Source organism: Hevea brasiliensis, chromosome 14, assembly GCF_030052815.1.
Source record: "Hevea brasiliensis isolate MT/VB/25A 57/8 chromosome 14, ASM3005281v1, whole genome shotgun sequence".
Lineage (NCBI taxonomy): Eukaryota > Viridiplantae > Streptophyta > Magnoliopsida > Malpighiales > Euphorbiaceae > Hevea > Hevea brasiliensis.
This window is the reverse complement of record NC_079506.1, coordinates 37,948,816-37,975,371: the sequence shown is the minus strand read 5'-3', so window position 1 is coordinate 37,975,371 and position 26,556 is coordinate 37,948,816. Positions and strand designations below refer to the sequence as shown.

The window sequence follows — 26,556 nt, the reverse complement described above, 5'->3', positions numbered from 1 at the left end:
GGCTGTAGTATGGGCAACTAAGAAGTTAAGGCACTACTTTCAGACCCATCGAGTTATTGTAGTATCCCGGATGGATCCTTTAAAGTACCTATTTGAAGTACCGACGCTAGTTGGAAAATTGGCCAAATGGTTGGTCCTACTATCTGAATTTGATATTGTGTATGAGACTCGAAAAACTATCAAAGGGCGTGTAGTGGCCGAATTTCTTTATGAAAATCCAGTTAATGAAGAGGAAGAAGTCGAAACAGCCTTCCCGGATGAGAGTCTCAAGCTAGTAGAGGTCCAGCCATGAAAAATGTACTTTGATGGGGCCATGAATAAAAGCGGAGCCGGTATAGGGGTAGTTTTGGAAGCACCGAATGGAGAACAATTGTTAATGTCAAAAAGGCTATGTTTCCCAACCACTAATAATATTGCAGAATATGAGGCTTGCATTTGTGGCCTAGAGGCATTAATAGCTATTGGGGCTAAAAAAGTGGAGGTGTTTGGAGATTCAATGCTAGTAGTTTCCCATATTAAAGGTGAATGGGAATTGAAAGAAGAAAAGTTGAGGCCATACCTGGAGTATGCTAAGAAACTATTATTTAGCTTTAAGGAAGTGACAATGAAGCACATGCCTAGAGCTCAGAACCAGATGGCTGATGCTCTAGCCACGATAGCATCCTTATGGGAGAAGGGTGATCAGAAGTTGACCCAGCCAGTTATACTGATGAGGAGTAGAATCCCATGCTATGAAGGGTTAATAATAGCACATTTAGATCTAGAAGATGAGATGAAATGGTATGAGGACATAAGAAGATATTTAGAGGTAAGAGAATACCCACAGTCAGCCAATAGTAGGGATAGAGCTACAATTCGTAGATTAGCCACTCAGTTCACTTTGGCTGGGGGGCAACTCTACAAAAGGTTCTTTGAAGGACTATTGCTCTTATGTGTGACAAAAAAGCAGTCTGAGCAGATAATGGAGGAAGTACATGCAGGAGTGTGTGGTCCTCACATGAACGAAAGGGTATTAGCGGGCAAAATTTTAAGATTGGGCTATTACTGGTCTACCATGGATACCGACTGCGCTAAATTTGTGAAAAGATGCCATGAGTGCCAAATTCATGGAAATTTGAATCACCTACCGTCCAGTGAACTCTACAGTATGACTTCACCATGGCCATTCTCAATATGGGGCATAGACATTATTGGGAAGATTTTTCCCATGGCTTCTAATGGCCATAGATTTATCATTGTGGCAATTGACTATTTCACCAAGTGGGTTGAAGCTGAATCTTATAAAGTAGTAGGGGCGAAGCAGATAAGTAAGTTTGTGCGAAAGAACTTGATTTGCAGGTTTGGGGTACCCCATGAGATAGTATCAGATAACGACAGCCAGTTCAAAGGTGATTTCTTAGAATTAATTACCGAATTCAAGATTAAGCATCACAAGTCTTCACCGCATGTGCCAGACTAATGGAGCAAAGAGAAGCAAAGAACAAAATGTGAAAACCATTTTGAGAAAAATGGTTGAAACCTATAAGGATTGGCCTGAGAAGCTCCCTTATGCTCTTTGGGGTTATCGCACTACTACAAGAACATCCACAGGGGCAACTCCATTCTCTTTAGTGTATGGGACTGAAGCAGTGCTACCTATTGAGTTAGAGGTCAAATCCTTAAGAGTGATACTAGAAGCTAAGATTCCGAAAAATGAGTGGGCCCAGAAAAGATATGAAGAACTAGCTTTGATTGATGAGAAGAGGATGCGAGCCTTGTATCATATGCAGGCTTATCAAAGAAAGATAGCAAGGGCCTTTAATAAGAAGGTGAAGCCAAGAAAGATCAAAGAGGGAGACATGGTTTTGAAACAAGCTCGGCCCATCCCTTTTGATCCAAGAGGAAAGTTCAAGCCAAATTGGGATGGTCCATACATAGTAAAAAAGATCTTGTCAGGAGGTGCTGTAAGAATATCAGACCTGGATGGGAATAAATTTCAAGAACTAGTCAACTTAGACAAGCTCAAACGGTACTTTGTGTGAGATAGGCCCGCTAGGCTGTAAACATACAAAAGACGGTCTAGGCAAAAGTAAGGGTAAAAAAAAAAATGCTAGATTGAAAACTTGTGAAAGGCGGTCTAGGCAAAAGGAGAGATGAGAGAAGATCTGGATGGAAAACCTGAAAAGGTCATTCAGCAGGTTATAAAGCTTATTTCTAACTTTGGAAGGTTAGAAATTTGGCAAAACCTAATGTAAGAGGGAGTAATGGTGTACCTGAATAAATAAAGAATTTTTTTTATTGCATTAACTAGGAATTGATTTTATTTAATTATGATCGCGAATGTTTGTGCCTTGAGGGATACATCAAATGATTAAGTAATTGAACTGCATTGTTTTGATTTAATCTATGCCTTCCAAAAAAAAAAAAAAAGTGGAGCTTGCTAGGTGGAAAACCCGAAAGGGCCGCTTAGGCAAAAGTTAGAGCAAGCCCGCTGAGATGAAAATCCAAAAGGACATTTCAGGCAAAAGTTAGGGCATAGAGAATGGAGTTCATGAAAGAGAAATGAGTCAAGATAGAAACCATGGGGGGAGAGAAGAAAAAAACAAAAATCAGAGAGAAATTGTATTGTGACCTTAAGGAAGTCTTTTTTGGTGAACAATTCTTCAAAAAAACTTTGAGGGTATAAGAAAGTTTTTGCAAAAAGAGATCCCCCAGAGGACTAAGTTTTTTTTTTTAGAATCTTTAGTAAAATCAGCATGCCCATGATAGGAAGTAGCATACAGGAAACATAAAAATCAGAGAGAATTTTGAGACCCAATCATTCTAAATTTTTCAAATCATGACAGATATTTTTTGGTAAGTCCTTAGACGTTGTTTAGGGCATATGACATAGTTGTGTAAGGCATAGAAGAACGTGCATCAACATGTCACCTGTGGGTGTGTAAGGCGTAGAATAACATGCATCACCACAGTTTCAATTGTCGAACTACGAGGGGGTCTGATTCTTCCTCAGGATAGCGAGGGGGATACGTAGGTAGTTTAGGACCGCGGTCCTAAATACGAACCCACAACATTTCATGACAGATATTTTTTGGTAAGTCCTTAGACGTTGTTTAGGGCATATGGCATAGTTGTGTAAGGCGTAGAAGAACACGCATTAACATGTCACCTGTAGGTGTGTAAGGCGTAGAAGAACATGCATCACCATAGTTTCAAGTGTCGAACTACGAGTGGGTCTGATTCTTCCTCAGGATAATGAGGAAGATACGTAGGTAGTTTAGGACTGCGGTCCTAAATACGAATCCATAACATTTCAAATCACACAGTTGCCATTGTCATGAGACCATAGCTAGTCTCATGACACAGAGTGTATCGACAGAGCAAGATGCACTCAATTTTCACATGACACAGTTATCACTGTTATGAGACCATAGCTAGTCTCATGACGCAGAGTGTATCGACAGAGCAAGATACACTCATTTTTTACATGACACAGTTATTACTGTTATGAGACCGTAGCTAGTCTTATAACATAGAGTATGTCAATCGAGCAAGATATACTTGATCCTCATAGCCAATGTTTCATAGTTATTAGAAATTTGAGTTTCACTTTGACAAAACTTGAACAATGCTTTCGCATTGATTTCAACTTTTGCCAAAGTGGGGGGCAAACTGTAGACCCTTATTTTGTGATGAGTATGTGCATTGAGGCCGTGGAAAACCAGATGATGAAAAATTATATGACTGTAAGATGTAATTGGAGGCATAGAGCTGAATTATTAATTCCGTGGCATGATCTTGAAAAAAATAAAAATAATAATAAAGTTTTGGAGAAATTAATTTAATTAAATTTAAATAAAATTTTATTTTTGTTTAAATTTAATATGGGTAGTTCTTAAATAGATCTAATTAAGTTTAATTGGGCTCCATGGGCCTAAGAAAGCCTAGTTAGGAATTTTAAATGGGACCCATTTAATTATTTTCTGAAAATTAAAATAACAAAATATCTCTCTCCTCCTTGGCCCCACTTTCTTCCTCACTCCCTATTGGTGTCACCCCCTTTCCCTCTCTTCCTATTGGTTAGAACACCTCACCCATATTCCAGTCTCATCCAAATTCATCAATCTTAGTCATTTAAGTTATCTGAACTTTATCAAACTAGGACTCCAAACCCTACCACACATCTTCCTCACTCCCTATTGGTGCCTTCCATTTTTTCCTGTCTTCCTATTGGTTGAAACACCTCACCCATATCCCAGTCTTATTCGAATTCTGCAATCATAGTTGTTTAAGTCATCTAAACTTTATCACCCTAAGACTCCAAACCCTATCACACCTCTCTTCCAAAACCTATAAATACCCTAATAGAGAAGGGAAGAAAGGGAGGATGGGAGGAAAGAGGAAGAGAAAATTCAGAGCTATAAGAAATTTAGAGATATTTAAGACTATTTGAGTTCTTCCTTATTTTTTTTTTTCTTGAAGAAGATTTTCATACAAGATTTCTGAAAAGGTCAATTTTTATTGTTTTCTTTTCAAGATATATGCCACGCAATATTTTAATTCTATGCTCTTTGTCTTCAATTTATTTTATATGTTCATATAGATCATGTAATCATGTTTAATTTGAGGGGGATACACAACTCTGCACATGTTTAGTTTCTGTCTCTCGTACTTTTATTATTTTTCTTTATTTTCTTTACTTTTTATTACAAACAAAATTGGTAAGTAGCCCTAAGGTAAGTACCAAAGAGGGCATTTGCGCGGAGCTTATATGGAGCTAAACGGGAGTAAGCCAGGGATATCATTGCCATACTAGAAGAGAAGACCCTTTTTTAAGGGTAGCTTGCCCCAATGGCAACTGCATTTACCAACAAGTAAGTAGCTCTAAACTTCTCGAATAACCATTGGCATGAAATTGTAGTAATAATAGAACTTTCATTTGGTAAATTAAAATTAATTTTGTTTTTAATTTAACTGACTTTTGCATGTAATTAATTTAAATAAATACTTTGTAAATTAAAATTAATCTTGTTTGTAAATTAAACTAATATTGGCATGTAAAATAAATTTAATTTAATACTTAGTAATTGTAAAATAAATTTACATGTTAGAAATCTTTATTAGGTTGTGATTGTTTGGGACTTATGTGATATTAGAATAAATTACACATGTACATAATTAACTTAGTTCAATTATCCTTAGGGTAACTTGGTGAAAATTAATTATTTAGGTTAAATAGCAACATAGGGTTATTTGAAATTGAATTTGTTTGTAAATTAAATTCCCAATAATAAATTAATTTTAGTCATCTGGTAAATATCATTTAAATAATTAGCAACCCCATAGATTGGAATTTCTTGTGCATGAAAATTGTGTGTAAACAACAACCCTTTTTGTGAATTACTTGCATGTGTAGGATTAGAATTGCATTTTTTAGGATAAAGTTTAATAAAGGAATGATAAACAAGACTTCTAGAAACATTAGTAGAGGACTGGCACTCGAATTAACGAGGTTAGACCGGGCGTAAGGGGTGCCTAACACCTTCCCCTTACGCACCCACTATCCCAAACCTAGACATTAGGCTATGGTAATGACGGTTGTGGAAACTCTACAAGGAGTAAGTTGCCATCCATGACCCTCGAAAGAAACACTGAATATGTCCCGGTTATTACCCGGGTGGCGACTCCTGTCTATCTATGCCTTCGTGGCATAAAACCTTAGTACCGTGGTAGTGTTATGGGAAGACGGTACTTACCAGTGGTTTGATTCTATTAGGATTATATGAAGTGCATGTCTAGGAAATGCTGTCTAAGGAGGTGGTACTTAAGTGAGACCATTGTGACTCCACCATCTTTCCTGGGCATTACCTGGTGCATTTTATATAATTCTAATGGTTGATATTTCGCCTCACGCCCCACCCACACAGGGATTATTGTCCTAATTCATATGGAGAATGAATAAACCAAGAATATTATACACATTAAACCTTGCAAGATAGAAATCTCAGCAAGTTAATGAGCTTCACAAGAACAAAGGCAACAGCCAATTTACTCACTAAAGGAGCAGAAACAATCTTTCATTAATATTCAAAGTGTGTCCTCCACTCTCTCATTACACTTGTATTTATAGTCTCTTGGCTCCAAAGCTAAAGACAAAAATATCCCTACTTTAATAATAGCTGCAAGGAGCTTTAAGTCCAAACAAAAATTAATCTTCAAAAGTCTAAAACTCCTTACAAAAAGTAAATTTAATACAGCAGCAAATAAGGGCATTTAAGTCCAAAAGAGAGGTGGTTATAACAGCAAGGAATATTCTTTCAAAAAGGTGCCAGCAGGTGCATGTACATAGGTTGGATCTGGTGCATGCATGTCCATAGGTTATTCCATGTAACCTAATGCTCCACATGACACCTGGTCACATCCAAGCTCTTTATGATTTCACAAATTAAATTCTGAAGTGATTTAGCTCTAGCTCCAGTAATTGGACCTTGGATGAAATCCTTTGGGTGGATGTAGCTTGATTCTCATCACCATAGCTTGGCTAAACCGCCAGTATTGACCTGCGATGACTTCATCAGAGAGTTCAGACAGAAATATGTCCCAGATGCATATGTGGATCAGAAACTACTAGAATTTCTAAGTCTGAAGTAAGGCAATAGATCAATGGCAGAGTATGAGAGGGAGTTCTCCAGTTTATGCCACTATGCTGGGAGTCTCCTATTTACCAGCAAGGAAAGGTGCAAGAGATTTGAGACTGGCTTGAAGCCCAGTTTGAGGATGCAAGTAGTAGGATTCAGACACAGTAACTTCTCTGAGCTCATCTCTCAGGCACTTGAGTTGGAAAGTATTGAATTAGAAGCGACCCTAGCAAAAAAAAAAAAATCTGAGAAGACTGAAAAATCAGAGAAAGAAAAAGGGGAAAAGTCAGTAGAGCAAAGTCCCAGTGGTACTTTTGGAAAAAAAAAAAAAAATTGGAGGACCAAGCAGAGGTAGAGGTGGAAGATTCGGAAGGGGCTGATACTCTGGACAGAGACCCCCTAGATCTGGTCAGCAGTCGACCAGGGATTCATATCCTCCCCACCCCTGTGAGACATGTGGCAAGATTCATGGGGGAGAATATTATTGGGCAATAGGAGCTTGCTTTAACTATGGAGGCAAGGGCCATCTTGCTAAGGGCTGCACCAGTGCCCCTAGATTTAGGCCAGCTCCTACTACTGCTAAGGGATCTATTCAGAGTCCTGCTACCAGAGGTTCACAACTGGTTAGCAGAGGAAGAGGCAAAGGTAGAGGCAATGCTTCTGGCAGTCAGGGTATTGTTAGCCAGTCAGCACAAGGGAGTGGTCAAGCTAGGGTTTACACGATGAGACAGCAAGAAGAGGCTAAAACTTTCGATGTGGTAGCCGGTACATTCTTTATCTCTGATCAAGATGTATTTGTACAGTTTGATCCGGGTTTAACCCATTCATATGTTAGTGCTAGCATAGTTAGTTTCCTTGCGGTTTTGTGCTCCAAAATGGATTTTGAAGTGCTAGTAACTAGTCCGTTAGGACAAGAGGTCCGGGTCAACAGAATCTATAGAGATTGTCCTTTGGTGATCCAAGAACACACTTTTCTATCAGATTTGATTAAAATGCCCTTCAGAGATTATGATATCATCTTAGGCATGGATTGGTTAGCCAGGCATCACGCCATGATTGACTGTAGACTGAAGACGGTCACTTTTGGTCTCCCTTTGTACGGTGATGTGGTAATACATGGGAAGAGGCAGTTACTGCCATCAAACATCATTTCGGCTGCACTAGCCAGAATGATGATCAGAAAGGGGTGTCAAGCATACTTGGCACTTGTGATAGACACCCAAGTGGGGAGTCTAGCACTGAGGGACATCCCTACCGTATGTGACTTTCCAGATGTGTTTCTTGATGAATTACCAGGATTACCTCCAGAAAGAGAAGTGCAGTTTGAAATTGATGTTATGCCTGGTGTGGACCAAATCTCTATAACACCATATAGAATGGCACCAGCAGAATTAAAAGAGTTGAAAGTGCAGTTGCAAGAGCTGCTTGATAAGGGCTTTATCTACCCTAGTGTGTCACCTTGGGGAGCTCCAGTGTTGTTTGTAAAGATGAAAGATGGCACTCTCCGGTTATGCATTGATTATCGGCAATTGAATAAGGTGACAATAAAGAATAGATACCTATTGCCCCGCATTGATGACTTGTTTGATTAGTTGAAGGGTGCAGCTGTGTTCTCTAAAATTGACTTGAGATCGGGTTATTATCAGCTGAAAGTACAAGAGCAGAGTATTTCTAAAACTGTCTTTAGAACCCGCTATGGCCATTATGAGTTCTTGGTCATGTCATTCGGGTTACCAAATGCTCCGGCTGCTTTTATGGATCTAATGAACACTATCTTCAGACCATACCTCGACCAGTTTATTGTGATATTCATAGATGATATATTGGTTTATTCGAGGAGTGCAGAAGAGCATGATAGACATCTGCGGATTGTACTATAGACTTTGAGGGAGAAATAGTGATACCCCAAATTGTCAAAGTGTGAATTTTGGCTGAAGGAAATATCTTTCTTGGGGCATGTAGTATCGACAGAGGGCATCAAGGTAGATCTAAGTAAGATAAAGGCTGTCCTTAATTAGAGGCCACCCAGAAATATCACAGAAATTCACAGTTTTCTGGGTTTAGCTAGATACTACCTCCGATTTGTGAAAGGGTTCTCCATGTTGGCATCTCCATTGACTAAGCTACTTCAAAAAGATGTAAAATCTCAGTGGACGAATAAATGCCAACAAACTTTTGATGAGTTAAAGAAATGTTTAATTGAAGCTCCAGTTCTTACTTTACCTACCCTAGGTAAAGAGTATACTATTTACAGTGACGCTTCTCACAATGGTTTAGGCTGTGTATTGATGCAAGAGAGGAATGTCATTGCTTATGCATCACGCCAGCTGAAATCACATGAGAGGAATTATCCGACACATGACTTGGAGCATGTAGCTATTGTATTTGCTCTTAAGATTTGGAGACACTATTTATATGGGGAGAAGTGCTACATCTACACAGATCATAAGAGTTTGAAGTATCTGGGCACTCAAAAGGAGTTGAATTTGAGACAAAGGAGATGGTTAGAGTTAATAAAAGACTATGATTATCTGATAGACTATCAGCCAGGGAAAGCTAATGTGGTGGCTGACGCCTTAAGTCGTAAGACTATGGCAAGTCTACAGGTTACTCCTTTGTCTATGGTATATGACTTGAGAGTATTAAATGCCAGATTAGAGATTAATGATGAGGGGCAGATAGTAGTTACATGGCATGTATAGCCAGTGTTTATTGATCAGATCAGAATGGCTGCTCATAATGATCAGAAGTATCAGAAGTTGTTAGAAGAAGTTAGACAGGGCAAGAAACCAAAATTCTTAGTGAGAGATGATGGTCTACTGCTTCACCAGGGCAGAATGTGTGTTCCTAATAACATTGAATTGAGACAGATCATTTTGAAGGAAGCACATGAGTCTCCCTTTGCTATGCATCCTGGTGGCACAAAAATATATAGAGGGCTAAAAGAGCACTACTGGTGGATGGGTATGAAAAGAAATGTAGCAGAATTTATTTCCAAATGCCTAACTTGTCAGCAAGTGAAGGCAGAGCATTAAGTACCAGCTGGTTTGTTACATCCATTATCAGTGCCGGAATGGAAATAGGAGAGAATAACTATGGATTTTATGATGGGACTTCCGCGGACACAGAAGAGCCATGATGCAGTATGGGTCATTATTGACAGATTGACTAAGCCTGCTCATTTTCTGCCTGTTCGGATGGACTACAGTTTAGAAAGATTGGCCAAGTTGTACATTGATGAGATAGTAAGACTGCATGGAGTGCCAGTATCCATCCTATTAGACAGAGATCCTAGGTTCACTTCTAGATTCTGGGGTAATCTTCAAAGAGCCCTAAGAACTAGATTGAACTTCAACATGGCATTCCACCCACAGATAGATAGCCAGTCTGGGAGGGTAATTCAGATCTTGGAGGACATGCTACAGGCTTGTGTGATTGAGTTTGAGGGCAGTTGGGACACACACTTACCTTTGATTGAGTTTTCTTATAACAATAGCTACCAATCAAGCATTGGGATGCCTCCATATGAAGCTTTTTATGGCAGAAAGTGTAGAACCCTATTGTCCTGGGATGAGATAGGCGAAAGAAAGTTGATTGGGCCAGAAATTGTTCAGCAAACTGAAGAGAAAATTAGATTGGTTAGGGGTCGACTCAAAGCTGCATCAGACCATCAGAAGTCCTATATTGATATGAAGAGAAGAGATATTGAGTATGCAGTGGGTGACAAAGTATTCCTCAAGGTTTCCCTTTGGAAGAGAATTAAGAGATTCGGTAGAAAGGGGAAACTAAGTCCTCGTTTCATTGGGGCATATGAGGTTCTGGAGAGAGTGGGTCCTTTAGCATATCGTTTAGCACTACCTCCAGAGTTGGAGAAGATACATAATGTTTTCCTTGTGTCTATGTTCAGGAGGTATAGATCTGACCCATCTCATGTACTACTAGTAGAAGAGATTGAAGTGAATCCAGAGCTCACATATGAGGAAGAACCCATAGAGATTCTGGCTTATAAGGTGAAGCAGCTACGGAATAAGCAGATACCATTAGTGAAAGTGCTGTGGAACCATCATTTGGGTCAGGAGGCTACTTGGAAATGAGAGGAGGACATGAGGATACAGCACCCACAGCTGTTCAGAGACTGATTACCAGGTAAAATTTCGAGGCGAAACTTATTTTAGGGGAGAGAGATTTGTAACGCTCCTATTTGTATAGCCTAGTATATTTCACTGTTCCGGTGACTGGTGTCAGTCCGGATAATTAAGGGAATTAGAACCACATCTAAGACACCTAGTTAAGCCCTGAAAACAAATAATTAGTAATTGCCAAATAGTTAAGTGTAAAGAAGAAAAACAGAACACAAAAAGTTAAATGAACCGGGAGTCACAGCGATAGGTGACCTTCTCGGGAATGACTGTGAGGTCAGTCTAAACTCAAATTTTGAATTGTAAAATATGATGTTACGGTCCTTAGGACTATTGCGAACACAGTGGAAAAGAGAAAATCACATAAAAGAATTATTAAGTAGGTCAAATAATTAGGTCAGGATTTCGAAAGAAACACTGAATTATTGGTAAACCGGATCAGATCGGCGAGGGGCAATTTGGTCAACTCACCCTTAGAACTGACTCTTGACCTAACTATCCAATAAAATCAGAGAAACAAAAATTTCAGAATTGAGAATTAAGTTAAAGAACTATTGAAAAATTAATGAAAATGAAAAAAGAAAAGAAAAAGTTTTATTACATCACCTTGATGACATCACAAATGATATCAAAATAAAAATTTATTTTCCCCAATAATTGACCAAGTCAAAAATCCATTTAAATACATAAAAGAAAAAAGAAAAAAAGAAAAAAATTTCATTTCTTCCTCCCCCATTTCAGCCGGCTCATCTCTCTCCTCTCTCTCTCTCATGTTTCCTCCATTGAAGCTAAAATTTAAAGCTTCACAAACCCTAGAAATCCCCAAAAAATTCCACTAAATTATGATTAAACTTTGTTTGGGAAACTAGAAGAGGAGATTAAAGAAGCAAGAAAGAAGAAAAAAGGAAGAAAATTAGTGATTGGAAAATCAAACAAAGGTTAGTATGTAAATTTGAATTCTTTTGTTAAATTTCTATGTTCTTAGTTAAGTTAACTTAGATTTTAACTTAAATCCAAACAAAAACAATTGTTAAGGGACCAAATAAGAAATTTGAGCAGCTAGGGTTAGGATTTGATATGAATGAGTTTGATGGTTTTGAATGGTTATTTGAAGTGAATTAGGTGTATAAATCATGAATATACACTTTAAATTTGCATTAGAGTTAAAATGTGTGTAGCTAGGGTTTTGAGTTTGTGAAAAATTGGAGAAAAAGTTAAGAATTGGTCAATTGATATTATTAACCTTATTTGAGTTGAAAAATGGTCAATTGTGACTAATTGTGGTGTGTATGAATTATTGAAAACAAGTTTAAATTCGGATTGGTGAGGTTTAATCTGCAGGCAGCTTGACGTAGATCCCTTTCAGGGACCAAAACTGAAAATTTACCAACCCAATTGGTGTGAGGCCAATTGGGAATGAAACTAGACACAAAATGACACATTTTTCATTTGGGAATCATGCCCAGAAAGTGACCATAACTTAGTGAACAATTAGGCCCAATCGGAATTGGCATACTAACCTATACAAAAATGACCAAATGAATAGTAGTTATGTAAATGACCATAACATGGTCTAGGAAGGTCCAAATGACCTGAATTTTATACCGATAGAAAGCTGAGACATAGAGCTACAACTTTCATGAAGAAAACAAACTCAAATTTTGACCATAACCTGTTTGAAAAACCACCTATAATCAACCCACAAAATTGCCAAAATCCAAAATTTGCACAGAATTCTGGGTAACACAAAATCCGGCTAGCTATGTTCAAATGGCTATAACTTGGGCTACAAAACTCCAAATGGAGTGATTCAAAAAGGGAAATAAATTTAAGACAATAAGGAACAACTTCTATGAAGAGAACTTAGCCAAATTACCACAGCAACATGACCAATGGAACAGTGCAAAATAGGACATCAAAACTGAAAATTTGAAATTTTGCCCAAGAGACTTAAAGTTTGAGGAAACAACCAAAACCAACAAGTTAGGTAACCAAAATGTGGTATGAGAGTGAAATTGAAATTCCCATACCTATTAAGCATTAGAAAGTCAACAAATTGACTTGAATAGTGTCATAAATAGATTTGAAATTATTTTTGGACTTATGATAATTTATGGTACTGAAACACTGTGAAATTGTGTGTTTCAGTCGAAAAGAATATCGGGAAAGAACCCGAAGCATCGAGTCAAGGCCAAGAGGCGACTCGTATAAGGTTTGTGCACAACATAGAAATTTCTATAAATTTTCTTCTGCAAATTGTTTTGAATGAATTGTGATATTAAATTGTGACTTAATTATATTGAAATATTTATTATGCTTTTGACTTAAATTGTTGAAAGTTTACTTGTATGTGTTTAAAATGGCAATAAATGTTTAGTAAATTGCTAAGACAGTTTGGAAACCACAGTATTATGACCATATATTTGAATGCCTCACTAGCAAGACTAGTGGGGGAAATTAGTTTTGAATTTTGATTCCTTCTCTGGCTGAAATGTTGAGGTGTGTGCCAATAGAAGAAGAAATTTGAATGGGTACCCATATATTTGAGCTAGCTAGCCTTGTGATTTCTTATAAGCCTCCAGCTATTGAGATGAATATTGTTTCGAATGGCATGATTTAACTGTGTGTTTATATGAAATTGTTTTGAGACTTCCTAAACGAAATTGTTTGGACTAAAAGTTTATAAATCATGTTTTGTATCTGTCTTTCATTTTTAATACTGTATTTTGAATAAATGTGATTTGAATTATGCATAAATATTATTTTAGTTTTTTGTGCATCACTGAGTCATAGTACTCAGCGATGGCTGTTATTACTATCGTGGATATAGAGATTAAAGGAGCAGCAGAGTGAGCTGCTAGGAATCTTGGAGCTACCTCCCTGAAGTTTTATCGGGTGTAATTTTATACCCTGAATGTAATGTTTATATTTGTGTATGTAACCGTATGTACATGTATAAATTGACTTTGAGCAGTTGTATAGAGTTTGTAATAATATTATTTTAGATTTTCTAATGTAAATTTTGGATTGATGTATGTAAATTGATTTTACTTTAATGAGAAATGAATGGAATTATTGAGTACTATTTTTTATAACAATTGAATTGAGAAATGGTGTTGTGGTAGTGTTGGATTTGATGAAATAAGATATAGGAAGTGTTTTTACAGGTTTTTGAAGAACTATTTTCTTAAAATACAGACGGCACTCTGCCGAAATTTTTCCAAAATTTGCGGACAAATAAAAATGGAAAAAAATTTTAACTAGCTTTTAAACTTCTATTAAATGTAAGAAAATGCTCACCACTTTCGAAAAGTAAGAAAATGGTTTTTAAAATCCCTTGTAGGGTTCTTAATGAGTTATCGGTAGGTGAAGTTTGGTAGTTCATTAGGTATTCTACGGGATCATGTTATGCCTTGGAAAGGGGTAAGGTGTGACAAATTTTGAGGATGAAATTTTATTTAGAGGGGAAGAATTGTAACACCCTCACCTTAAGTAGTCCGTACATCCTACTTTCTAACGACTAATGTTTGTTCAAAAGCTAGAATGTCTGGAACTACACTTAAACTAGAGTGAGGAAGCATAAATTCATGGAATAAATGATAAAAAAAATGCAAGAAAAATTAAGAGAAAATAAAAGAAATGAAATGCAACTAGGTTAAATGAGTCGAGGTTCCAAATGATAAGTGATCAGATCGGGAAGTAATCAAGCGATTCTGACCCAGAACATACAAGGAGCCTTAGAAAATAATTTTGAGGATTTAATTAAAGGTTTACTGAGGTATAAATGATATTAAAAATGTCACAGAAAATTTAGGGAAATTTATTAATTGGTACAGACAAAAACAACCTGATAAGCATAAGGAATGGCATTTTGGTCATTTCAACCCCAAAGTTTAATTTTGACCTAAATGTCATTTAAAATAAGAGAGATTAAAATACATAAAATAAATTAAATTGTGAATATATAAATAGAATATGGGAAAAGAAAAAAAGAAAATCAAATATAAATATATAAGTTATTATTAAATATGATGTATAAAGACATTATTTAAATTATTCAACCAATGGTAAATTAACCACTATAAAAGGGGATAAGAAGACACTTAAAGAAATTAAAAATTCATCCACTCAAGTCATCTTCTTCCTCTTGCTCTCTTATGACCGAACTCCATCAACACTCTTCCTCCATTTCTTTCTTTTTCTCAAGCTTAAATTCTCCCTTTTTATACCATAAAACTCTAAGTGCACTTCACTAAAATTTATCCACACGCCTTGGAAAGTCTATAGGTAGCCAAGAAAGAGAAGATTGGTGAAGTTTTGGCAACTTGAAGAAGTGTCCATTAAAGTTTAGTGCATGAATTATCTTACCTCTGTGACACCCCTTACCCGTCTACAGTGTAACCGAGCAAGATATGCCACAGTGTGCCGGAACACCAGATCTTAACTCATAGATATTTATTATTTCAAAATTTATTTATTTATGGGTCACTAAGTGAAACTTATGAAATTGATATGATTTACATCATTTATTGAAATTTTAAATTTATTGGAGGTTCCGAAGATTTTTTAGAAAATTCAGCAGAGTGCCGGCTAAAAATGGAGAAAACAGTTCTTCGGAACCTGTGGAAAACACTTCCAAATATTTTTCCAATCATTCTCAACTCCAAATAATCAATATTATCTCAATATTTCTCAACAATTTTCATTCATTCAATCCATATCATATATAATTCAATTTGAACTCACTTTTATGAAGGCAATACTTAATTTTCATTAATTTACAATATAAAATGATACAAGAGTTTATAATTTGCATGATAACATAAAGACCTAAATACAAAATATAATTTACAAAATTACAAAAGAGAATCCTAGTGCCCTACTAAAATACACTGCAGCTGAGAGGTGACGCAGGACACTGGCAGATCTGACTCTCACCCAGTCTAGGGTCTACTGGGCTCACGCTCCATATCTCCTGTACCTACGCATGGCAAAAGCAATGCGCTAAGCAATACTGCTTAGTGGTACCAATAATAAAAATAAAAATAACTAGAATGAAATAAACATGCAGAATGTATGCTGACATTTTATGTAGATTGAGTTTTTGGCAATTATTTGCAGTAATCTGATACTTTTTATGTTAATTATTTGATTAAAATTTGGTAAGATTTATTTTGATTGCCTAAGTAACCTATACTAGTCGACTGACACTGGGTACCAAGTACCTCGGGCTGTCACATCATCGGTCACATTGTGTCTCCCGGTATGCAACAAAACAGCTAATAAGCTGTAATAATTATGAGGCATGAAACTAAGTATAGTAATCTCAATCAAAATAGCCAAAGGCTATTATATCATAGAATGGCACGTAAGGCCATAAAACACAGAATGGCATGAAGCCATATGCAGTACTGCTAATAGAACTCTATTGGCATGCCAACCTATCCAAACCAATCATTCTAGGCATACTAGGGCATTTTACACAGTTAATGATTTAATTATTTATTTTTGTAACGTAAAGGTCACTATTCACTTGACTATTTCCACTCAAAGATTGACTTTTTAATTTATAATAGATTTTTTAAACCTAAGTTCACCAAGATACCATATTTTGGTTTATAAAAGTGTTGGCATTGGTTGCCAATCAATACTTAAAACCAATATCAAAAATTTCAGTCTTGGGTGCTAGAGTTCACTATTCCATTAGGCAATTCTACAATGAGAATTTTGCCAAATGTGCTAATCAAAGTTGTTCCTTTATGTTTCTTCTTTAATTCCCTTTTTGAATCACTCCATTTGGAGTTTTCTAGCTCAAGTTATGCTAATTTCTTTAGGACTGGCCGGATTGGCATCTACCTAGAATTTCTGGACAGAAATGGTTCTGGCAGTTTTGATACCCTGATTTTGGTTAGCAATTCAGATGGGTTATGGTCAGAATTTAGTTTGGTGTTCTTCATGAAAGTTGTTCTAAATTGTCTAAGCTTTTCATTGATATAAATTTTAGATCAATTGGACTTTTCTACACTGAGTTATGACCATTTGAACAAACACTATTCATTTGGTCATTTTGCCCAGGCAGAATGAATGGTACCCAAATTTGGTCAATTTTTAGGTCAGTCTATTGTGGCTTTCTGGGCAGGGTTCCCCCATCAAAGTTGTGCCACTATGTATCTAATTTCATGTCCAATTGGCCCTGCACCAATTGAACCTACACAACTCCAGTTATAGCTACCCAAATCTGCTAGACTCACACTCGGTCCTGTAGGTCACACAAGGCAGCATACCTAACTCCAATTCCCATGGCACAAATCACTTCATTTCCTAATCACACATAGCCAAATGGTCACTAATTGACCATTAGAACTTCCTTTTACCAATACATGAGCAAAATCTCAAATTTGTGCCCAAACCCTAACTCTACCATTTCAATTCTTCAAACACATACAATCAATGGATCAATTCATACTCCCAATGATGCATATACAAAGTTTAAAGGATTAATTGACACTAACCTTTGTTGGAGAGTTTCCCTAGCTTACAAAACTTCTTGATTTTTCTTTCTTTTTGCTGCCTCAAGCTTGCTCTAGTTGGAAGGAGGAGTTTTAGTAAAAGGAGCAAGTGATTTTAGGGGGGTGTTTATAAAGAAAATTTAGAAAAAAGCAAAGTCATCAATGGAGATAAGAGAGAGAGAGGAATTCAGCTAAAGAAGGAAGAGAGAAGATAGCACATTTTTCTTTTGATTTTTACCCATTTAACTCTTTTTAAATTGATTTCATAATGCTTTTCCCTTTTAATGACATCATTCTTATGCAATAAATCCATTTATTTCTTTTTTTTTTGTTCTTCTTTCTTTTCATTTTTAATTAAATATTTAATAATATTTATTCACATTTTATGTCATATAATTTATTTACTTAATTGGACAAGTTGGTCAAAAATCATCTCTGAAGACGAAATGACCAAAATGCCCTCCGTTTGGCTTAATGAGCTAAAATTGTGTGTACCGATCGATTTAATTTTTCTTATATTTTCTTAACAATTTATTGTCATTAAAACCTCAATAATCCTTGCCTAAAATCCCAAAAATTATTTCATGGGGTTTCCCCCAGGTCTTGGGTTACTAACGGCCTTCATCGTCACTTCCCGTTAGGGTCACTCATCGCTGGGGCTACGACTCATTTATCCTTAGTGCATTTCATTTCTAAAAATTTTTCTTAATTTTTTTTTACCATTATTTGGTTTATTTATAACTTCTCACTCTAGTATAATTATAATTCCAGATATTCTAGCTGCTTGGACTGACATTGGTCATCAAAACAGTAGAACATACGGACTAGCTAAAGTGAGGATGTTATAACCTATCTTCTTTAATCATGCTAAGCATGTTGAAATGAGTTGATATGATAAGAAAATTGAAGAAAATGATGAGTATTTGAGAACCCTAGAATTTCGGCAGCCTTAGGAAACATGGGAGTTTGATAAATTCATGCATGTAAATGGTGATTAGTAGTGTTGATGAATCCTTGACTATAATGATGATTAATGATGTTGAGTGATGAAGTTACATGCATTAAAAATTGAATTGTTTTAGGTATGCATGAGATTGGAACTTTGAGTTAGGGTTTTGACCTAACTATTGGAGATTTTGTGTAATTGCTGAAATTTAACGTTGTTTAGATGAGTTGATGATATTTAGCAGTGCCATGAATGCCAATTTGTAGTTTGGGAGTTGGAGGAAATGAAATTGGAAGTGTACATATCTTTGCAAGTTTGGGACTTTATAAATCTAGTATGTGTTTTGAGCCATAACTGAATTTGTGTTACTCCAATTGGTATGAGGCTAATTGGAGGTGAAACTAGACCCAAAATGGTCCATTTTTCATGAAGAGACCATTCCCAAATTTTACCCATAACTTGATCTAATTACTGTCCTAATCTGGCTAACTATACAATGAACCCAGAAAAATGATCAATTGAACAGTACACATTCATTTGGTTATAACTCCCCCTAGACATATCCAAATGACCTAAATTTTATACCATTGGAAAGCTTAGACATAGGACTACAGTTTCATGAAGGACACAGAGCCCAAAAATGGCTTTAACCAAATCAAATTGCTGGCCCAAGTTAAGTCACAAAACTGTCCAGAACCATATTGCCCAAAAATTGCTGGACATAGGCTTGCCCGACCAGTTTTGGAAAAAAGGCCATAACTTGGTCTAAAAAAATCAAAATGTAGTGAAACTAATGGCACAATTTCCACAAGACATAAATCTACAATGTTCATATTTTGACCAAAACCCATAAATCAAGGGAACTAGGTCAATTGGCTAGGTGAAGTTAGTATGCAAATTCTAGAAATTGCCTAAGTGACCACTTGACCCTAGAACAGCCTTTTAATCATATCTCCCACTAGTAAACTCCAATTGGGGTGAGCCATACTGCTCTCGAAACCTAAGAAATAGGGCTCCAACTTTGTTTTATACACTTTCCTCTAATTATGAATGTAAGAATTCTAGATGTTGAGTCAAAGCCACTGACCTGAACTGGAATTCTGTTGGCACAAGGTACATGAGTCCAAGCTAGTGATTTGACTATAATTAATTCTACAAAACTTGAAAAATTGCAATTCAAAATTTTGAGTGACCATAAGACATAGGGTAACGAATTTATGGGGAACACTAGGCCTAAATATGGCTGCAACTTGTTCAATTAAATTGGTAAACTGTAACTCCAAAATCTGCCTAGCTAAGGATCCAGAATTAGGAAATGAACTAGTTATGGTTATTTGACCATAACTTGAGTTCTAGAAATCCAAATGACATGATTCAAAAAGGGAAAACAAAGACAAGACATAGAAGAATAACTTCCATGGAGGAAGTGTGGCTAAAAAGTGGCCACAAATTAATCAAATTAATATGTAAAGTTAAGTCATTAAAACTGAACCTAAAAAAAGGTTCATAAGACAAATTATTTTATGGCAAGGTTTTAACGCTAATATGTTGTTAAACACTAAATTACATGAAATAGGTATGTGTGACCCACTTCCCACTACAAATTGACGTGAAATTTCTAATAAGAAATTAATAATGCTTAATTGCCCAAAGTAAACCTAGGTTTATGTATATAGCTTGGATTGATTGGTATACCAATTAGGGAATACAGATAGCAGTACTGCCTACATGAATAGTTATTGACCAACAAAATATGTCTGATATGATTGTTCTATAGGCTATATGCCTGCCCATTGGCCATTGTGCCTAATTTTATTTCTGACTTCAAAAGCCTGCCCGCTGGCCTTGTACCTGACATGACAGTTGTATATAGGGTGGACATATGGTTGTCTAACTAGTATACTCCTGTGTATCCAGCCTTTATAGTCCGTTATAGGTTACTTGGGCACTAATATAATTTTTAAAAAAGATTGAAAATGAAATAAATGCACAAATAAGATCCTGATAAATAAATTAATCCCAAAGTTAAATAAATCTGTAAAGAAGTAGAATTTATGAAATTTTTCTAGAATTATTATTTTTAATTATTTAGTTACTTTTCTTTAAAATTATGCACCACTAAGCAATTCACTTAGCGCATTGGTTTTCCATCACGTAGGTACTGGAGACCAGACACAGCCGCAACAGCAGCCGTAGCAGTAGTGCCTTGATAGAGATTGACCACATCTGATAGTGTCTGTTAGTCACCTTAGCAGTATTTATTTTGGTAGGACCCATGTTATTATATTTTACATTTTGTTTATTGTACATAAGTAGATATAGTGTAACTCATTTTGAACATTATAAATAAATTGTAATTATATTTTGGATTGTAAATAAAGCTTGTGAGCTTCGTATATAAATTTTCATATGAATGAGTTATATTATTTTTTTGAAATTACATGAAAATTTGTGAATGACATGATGTATAAGGAAATGAGTAGATTATGTTGACAGATAAATATTAGAACTCGCTAGATGTTAATAAAATAGAGGAGGCTTTGCCTGGGTCTCCACAAAAATAAATTATGATAAAAAAAAATTTACCACATATTTTCTATAAAATTTAAAATTAACAGTGGACAGGACAAGATAAGATAGGGTGTTCCGGCACCTAATGTGGCACGCTTTACTCGGCTACACTGTAGACGGGTAAGGGGCATCACAGCGAGAGAAGCTCTAAAGCAGAATAAGGAGCTTAGCAGGAAAGTGCTGGAGATAAATTGAGCTGAGGCTCAGAAAAGAGCTTGGATTAAAGAGACGATCTCCCAGGCCCAAATCCAAGAGCAACCGATCCCAGAAGTGCAAATCCTCACTGTGGAGCCTCTCGCTCGATCTGAACCTCCTTCCTGACCTCCGGTCTCTTCAGCTGTAAAGGGGGGATCCTTAGGGTAGGGAGCCTCGTCTAGGTGACCACTCTCCCAAGGTGCTAGAATTCTACTCCAATCATTGGAGAAGAATAAATCGATGCAGGGAAACCTCGACCTAGTGAAAGTTTTGAGCGCTACGATTTGCTTTCTTGAGGACCGAACCCATATGGTCCCCGAAAGTATCAATGATCTTCTCAGCCTATGAATGAGTTTGAGCTCGGAAGTGATGGCGACCTAGCATGCAATCAGAGAGAAGGTTTGTCTTATGAAGAGGGAGATGTCAAAGACGGCCCAAGATGTGACAGTGGTACAGAAACAACTCTCTATTGCAAATGTTGAACAAGAGAGAGAGGAGGGAGCGAATGTTGAAAATGTAACTGAAGATCGGGTTGGGGAAGGCCCTCCCGCTGAATGACTTTGTACTACTTTTTGAAATAAATAACTCTTTTCATAATCAATTTTCTTGATGAGATCGGAAAAACATTAGACCACATTATATGCGTAAGTATTGAATAGATCAAGAAAATTTACTCAATTATTAGTGCTCATATGACTAATCGAGATCGAAAATTAATTGAATAAAGTTGAACATAGAACTAGATGATCCTAAGATTGGTTATTAACCAAAGAACATGAGATCTTGCCTTAAAGAGAACGGAAAACCATTGCACACAAACATGAGGTCGGATAACCCTGAAATCGAATATCAATCAAAACTTTAGACATTTGAAGTGATTTGGAATATTATAAAATTGGAAATGTGACTTGAGATCGGACCATAAATGAAGTAACTTATTAAGATTGGGCAATGTTCATATCAAAATCCATTCAAGAAAAGAACATTTTCATGAATTTTAAAATTGCATTACAATTTTTGAAAATTGTGAATTTGGTAGCCGGCCAAAATATGGTGTCTATAGCTGCCCCTCTTTATATGTTTTCTATTAAAGAGAATGAAATTCTCTTATATAAGGAACATATAAAGATACAGAACCATATTTTGGGCAGATTGAAGAAACGAAATATTGGAAAATAAATGTAAAGATTTGAGAAAATTGAAAATTAAAACCAACTTAAACCTTAATGGCAGAAAAATTAAATAGCTAAAAATTAAAATCAACTTGGATCTTGAATCCAGAGGTTGATAACTGAAAATTAAATTGTAGGGAAATAGAATCAACTTGGATCTTGAATCCAGAGGTTGATGACAGGAAATTTAAATTGCAGAAATTAAAATTAACTTGGATCTTGAATCTAGAGGTTGATGACAGGAAATATCAAATTGCAGAAATTAAAATAAACTTGGATCTTGAATCTAGAGGTTGGTAACTGAAAATTAAATTCCAGAAATTAAAATCAACCTGGATCTTAAATCCAGAGGTTGGTAACTGAAATGTGAATCGATGAAAATTAAAATCAACTTGGATCTTGAATCCAAAGGTTGATGACTGGAAATTTAAATTGCATAAATTAAAATCAACTTGGATCTTGAATCCAGAGGTTGATAACTGAAAATTAAATTGCAAAAATTAAAATCAACTTGGATCTTGAATCCAGAGGTTGATAACTGAAAATTTAAATTGCAAAAATCAAAAATCAACTTGGATCTTGAATCCAGAGGTTGGCAACTAAAATGTGAATCAGTGAAAATTAAAATCAACTTGGATCTTGAATCTAGAGATTGATGATTGAAAATTTAAATTGCAAAAATTAAAATCAACTTGGATCTTAAATCCAGAGGTTGATAACTGGAATTTAAAAATTAAAATCAACTTGGATTTTGAATCCAGAGATTGATGAATAGAAATTTAAATTGCAGAAATTAAATCAACTTGGATCTTGAATCCAGAGGTTGATAACTGGAATGTGAATCACTGAAAACTAAAATCAACTTGAATCTTGAATCTAGAGATTGATAACTAAAAATTAAATTGCAGAAATTAAAATCAACTTGGATCTTGAATCCAGAGATTGATAACTAGAAATTTAAATTGTAGAAATTAAAATCAAATTGGATCTTGAGTCCAGAGGTTGATAACTGGAAATTTAAATTGTAGAAATTAAAATCAACCTGGATCTTGAATCCAGAGGATGGTAACTGAAATATGAATCGATGAAAATTAAAATCAACTTGAATCTTGAATCTAGAGATTGATGACTGGAAATTTAAATTGCAGAAATTAAAATCAACTTGGATCTTGAATTCAGAGGTTGATAACTGGAATGTGAATTGCTGAAAATTAAAATTAACTTGGATCTTGAATCCAGATGTTGATGACTAGAAATTTAAATTTTTAATTTGAAGGGAACAACCAATTGTTACTAAGGATGAATGAATATGTTGACCTTGAATTTTAATTTCTTGCAATTGAACAAGTTTTATGAGTATACCTTGATACTCATAATGTAAAGTTGACCTGATGCAAGATATTCATCTAATCAAAGTTTACTTAACGCGATCTTGAAGCTCAATGAGCGATGGGAGAGACAAGAAAAAACCTAAAGACATGGCTCGTTAGCTGTCCCGACTTCATTATTCAGGAGCATCGACTATGGATAGTGACTCTTTTCCTTGTTTCTTATGAGTGCCATTTTAGGTTTTCACTCCTAGATTACATTTTTTTTATCTCACTTTTTTATGATGCCCTCTTGGGTTTTCATCCTTCACTCATTTTGTAGAAAGCGCCCCTGCGGGTTTTTGCCTCCTTTCCCATATTTTGCTATGAGTGCCCTTTTGGGTTTTCAGCCCTACATTTTTTTTACACCAGACCCTTGAAAGCATTGTGTGTTGGCATGCTAATCGTTCACTAGTCATTTATCCCCTGCAATCTCAAAGCAACATATACAAAGTTACCTGTGTTTAAATTCTTTTCTTATAATAAAACCTTGATAAATTAATAGTGAATGAACTAAAGAAAACAAACTAGAAGTGAATTATGCATAAAATATTTGTATCATGGTTTTGATGAAAAGGGAATATACGACAAGTGTACAAATTAAGAGAAAAGGATAAAAGAAAAACTCTCCCAAATTCCTTCCAATTAACTTTTATGACCCCTTAATCGCCAAAGATTTAAACAATCTTCAGAAGAACCCTTGTGTTATGGTGACTTTGTTGTCTTCTAACTTTGAGCCCCTTACTCCTTATTTCTCCATTATTGGTTTCATAAGAAGCGTCCTTGTAGGTTTTCACTCCCAATTTATTTATTTATTTCATTATTTTGATTCGCTTTTCAAGACACCCTTTCAGGTTTTCATTATTCACTCATTTTGTAGAAAGCGCCCTTATGGGTTTTCACTTTCTTTCTCTCATTTTTTTAGGAGTGCCCTTTTCAGGTTTTCACCCCTATACATATTTTTTTAAGCGTAATACCTCTTTAAAGCATTTGTATTTATCAGCCTTGGCAATTCTTCCCCGTCCATGTGAGTTAAGATCAATGCACCACTAGAAAATGCCTTCTTAACCACATAAGGGCCCTCATATGTTGGTAACCATTTGCCTCGGGGCTCACCCTGATTTGGGAGTATCTTCTTCAGAACTAAATCCCCTAGTTGGAATTCTCGTAGCCGTACATTCTTATCAAATGCTCTAGCTATCTTGCTTTGGTATAATTGCCCATGACAGACTGTTATTAATCTCTTCTCATTAATCAAATTCATCTAATCTAACCTTGATTGGACCCATTCAATCTCATCCAACCCTGCCTCCTTTAAGACTCTCAAAGAGGGAATTTCCACCTCTATCAGTAAGACAGCTTCCATTCCATATACCAGTGAGTATGGAGTAGCCCCTGTTGACGTTCTCACTATAGTTTGATAGGCATGAAGGGCAAATGGGAGCATATCATGCCAATCTTTGTAAGTAATGGATATTTTTTCAATCATTCGTTTAAGATTCTTATTGGTAGCTTTCACAACTCCGTTCATCTAGGTTCAATAGGGTGATGAGTTGAGGTGGCAGATCTTGTATTGGTCACACAGCTTTTGAACATTTAGGCCATTCAGATTCTTAGTATTGTCAGTGACAATTTCATTGGGGGGGGGGGGGGGTTGTATCTACAGATAATATTACTCTTGAGAAACTTCAGAAATGTATTTTGAGTGATGTGGGCATACGAGGCAGCTTTAACCCATTTAGAAAAATAATTGATGGCCACTAGAATGAACCTATGCCCATTGGAAGCCTTCGGATTAATTGGACCGATAACATCAATACCCCATATCTCGAACAGCCACGGGGTGACGAGGTTGTAGAGTTGGTGAGGTGGAACATTCATCCAGTCAGCGTAAATTTGGCACTTGTGACATTTAAGGAAGTGCTCAATACAATCTTTTTTCTAGAGTAGTCCTAAAGTAACCTCGCCGTAAGACTTACATGGCCATCATGTGCCCGTTGCTATGAGTGGCACAGTTCCCTTTGTGGGTCTCAGAAAGAATCCTCTTAGCCTCTTTTGCATCCATGCACCTCAATAGTTCACCATTAAAGCTTTTTTTATATAGAATTTGGCCACTGGGGAAGTATCCCAATGCGAATCTTTTAATCATTCTTTTCTCATTTCTACTTACCCCAGAAGGATATTCTCCAATTTTGACGTACAGCTGAATGTCGTGATACCAGGGCTTGCCATCTACCTCTTCTTCAATCATTAGGCAGTATGCTAGCTCACTTCTTGCTTTTATTTGTAATAACTGCATTATTTTCCCCTCCTCCATTTGAGTCATCACTGCTAGAGTGGCCAAAGCATCAGCGAACTGGTTCTTATCACAGGTCAAGTGGGTGAAGGAGATTTCTTCAAACTCTTTAATCATCTTAAGAAGATACTTCTGGTACGGGATCAGTTTTGGGTCTCTGGTTTGCTATTCTCCTTTGACTTGATGGATGACAGGTGGAGTCTCCATACACTTTCAATTTCTTTATTTTCATTTCAATGGCAGTTTATAATCCACTCACGCAGGCCTCATATTCTGTGAGATTATTTGCACACTCAAATTTTAGCTTGATAGCTACCAAGAAGTGTTTCCTGCCCGGGAATACTAGTACTGCTCTAATTCTATTACCGGAGAGATTCACTGCGCCATCGAAATACATTTCCCACACATCATCCTTCCCCTTAGTATCCTCGCTCACTGCATTAATATGCTCATCTGGGAACTCGAAGTCTAAAGCCTCATAATCATCAATTGGGTTCTCTGCTAGGAAATCTACTATCACACTCCCTTTTACTGCCTTCTTCATCATATAGACAATGTCATATTGTGAAAGCATGAGTTGTCATTTTGCTATTCTTCCAGGTATAAATGGGCTCTCAAAAACATACATGATCGGATCCATCTTGGAAATGAGACATGTTTTGTGATTCAACATATAGTGCTTGAGTTGATTTGTTGTCCACGCCAATGCATAACATGTTTTTTCTAAAAATGAATACCGCGACT

At 36.2% G+C, this 26,556-nt stretch overlaps 2 protein-coding genes across 2 annotated transcripts; one reads left to right on the top strand and one right to left on the bottom strand.

Annotated features, from left to right (window-relative positions):
- Nucleotides 1–295: 295 nt before the first annotated feature.
- On the top strand, nucleotides 296–21,535 carry LOC131172950 (uncharacterized). Its single transcript, XM_058134585.1, has 2 exons — nucleotides 296–1,009; nucleotides 21,359–21,535. The coding sequence occupies exons 1-2, from the start codon at nucleotides 296–298 to the stop codon at nucleotides 21,533–21,535; spliced, it is 891 nt and encodes a 296-aa protein (XP_057990568.1).
- Nucleotides 21,536–25,491: 3,956 nt separating this feature from the next.
- On the bottom strand, nucleotides 25,492–25,929 carry LOC131172949 (uncharacterized). The gene has a single exon (XM_058134584.1). It carries the CDS (start codon nucleotides 25,927–25,929, stop codon nucleotides 25,492–25,494), a length of 438 nt encoding a protein of 145 aa, XP_057990567.1.
- Nucleotides 25,930–26,556: the final 627 nt, after the last annotated feature.

Bases quoted from the DNA above. Each gene is read 5' to 3' on its own strand.
- LOC131172950 (XM_058134585.1), top strand. From the start codon at position 296: ATGTACTTTGATGGGGCCATGAATAAAAGCGGAGCCGGTATAGGGGTA. The intron at 1,010-21,358 runs GTATTAGCGGGC...ATGGCGACCTAG, and splicing joins GTCCTCACATGAACGAAAGG to CATGCAATCAGAGAGAAGGT.
- LOC131172949 (XM_058134584.1), bottom strand. From the start codon at position 25,929: ATGATTAAAGAGTTTGAAGAAATCTCCTTCACCCACTTGACCTGTGAT.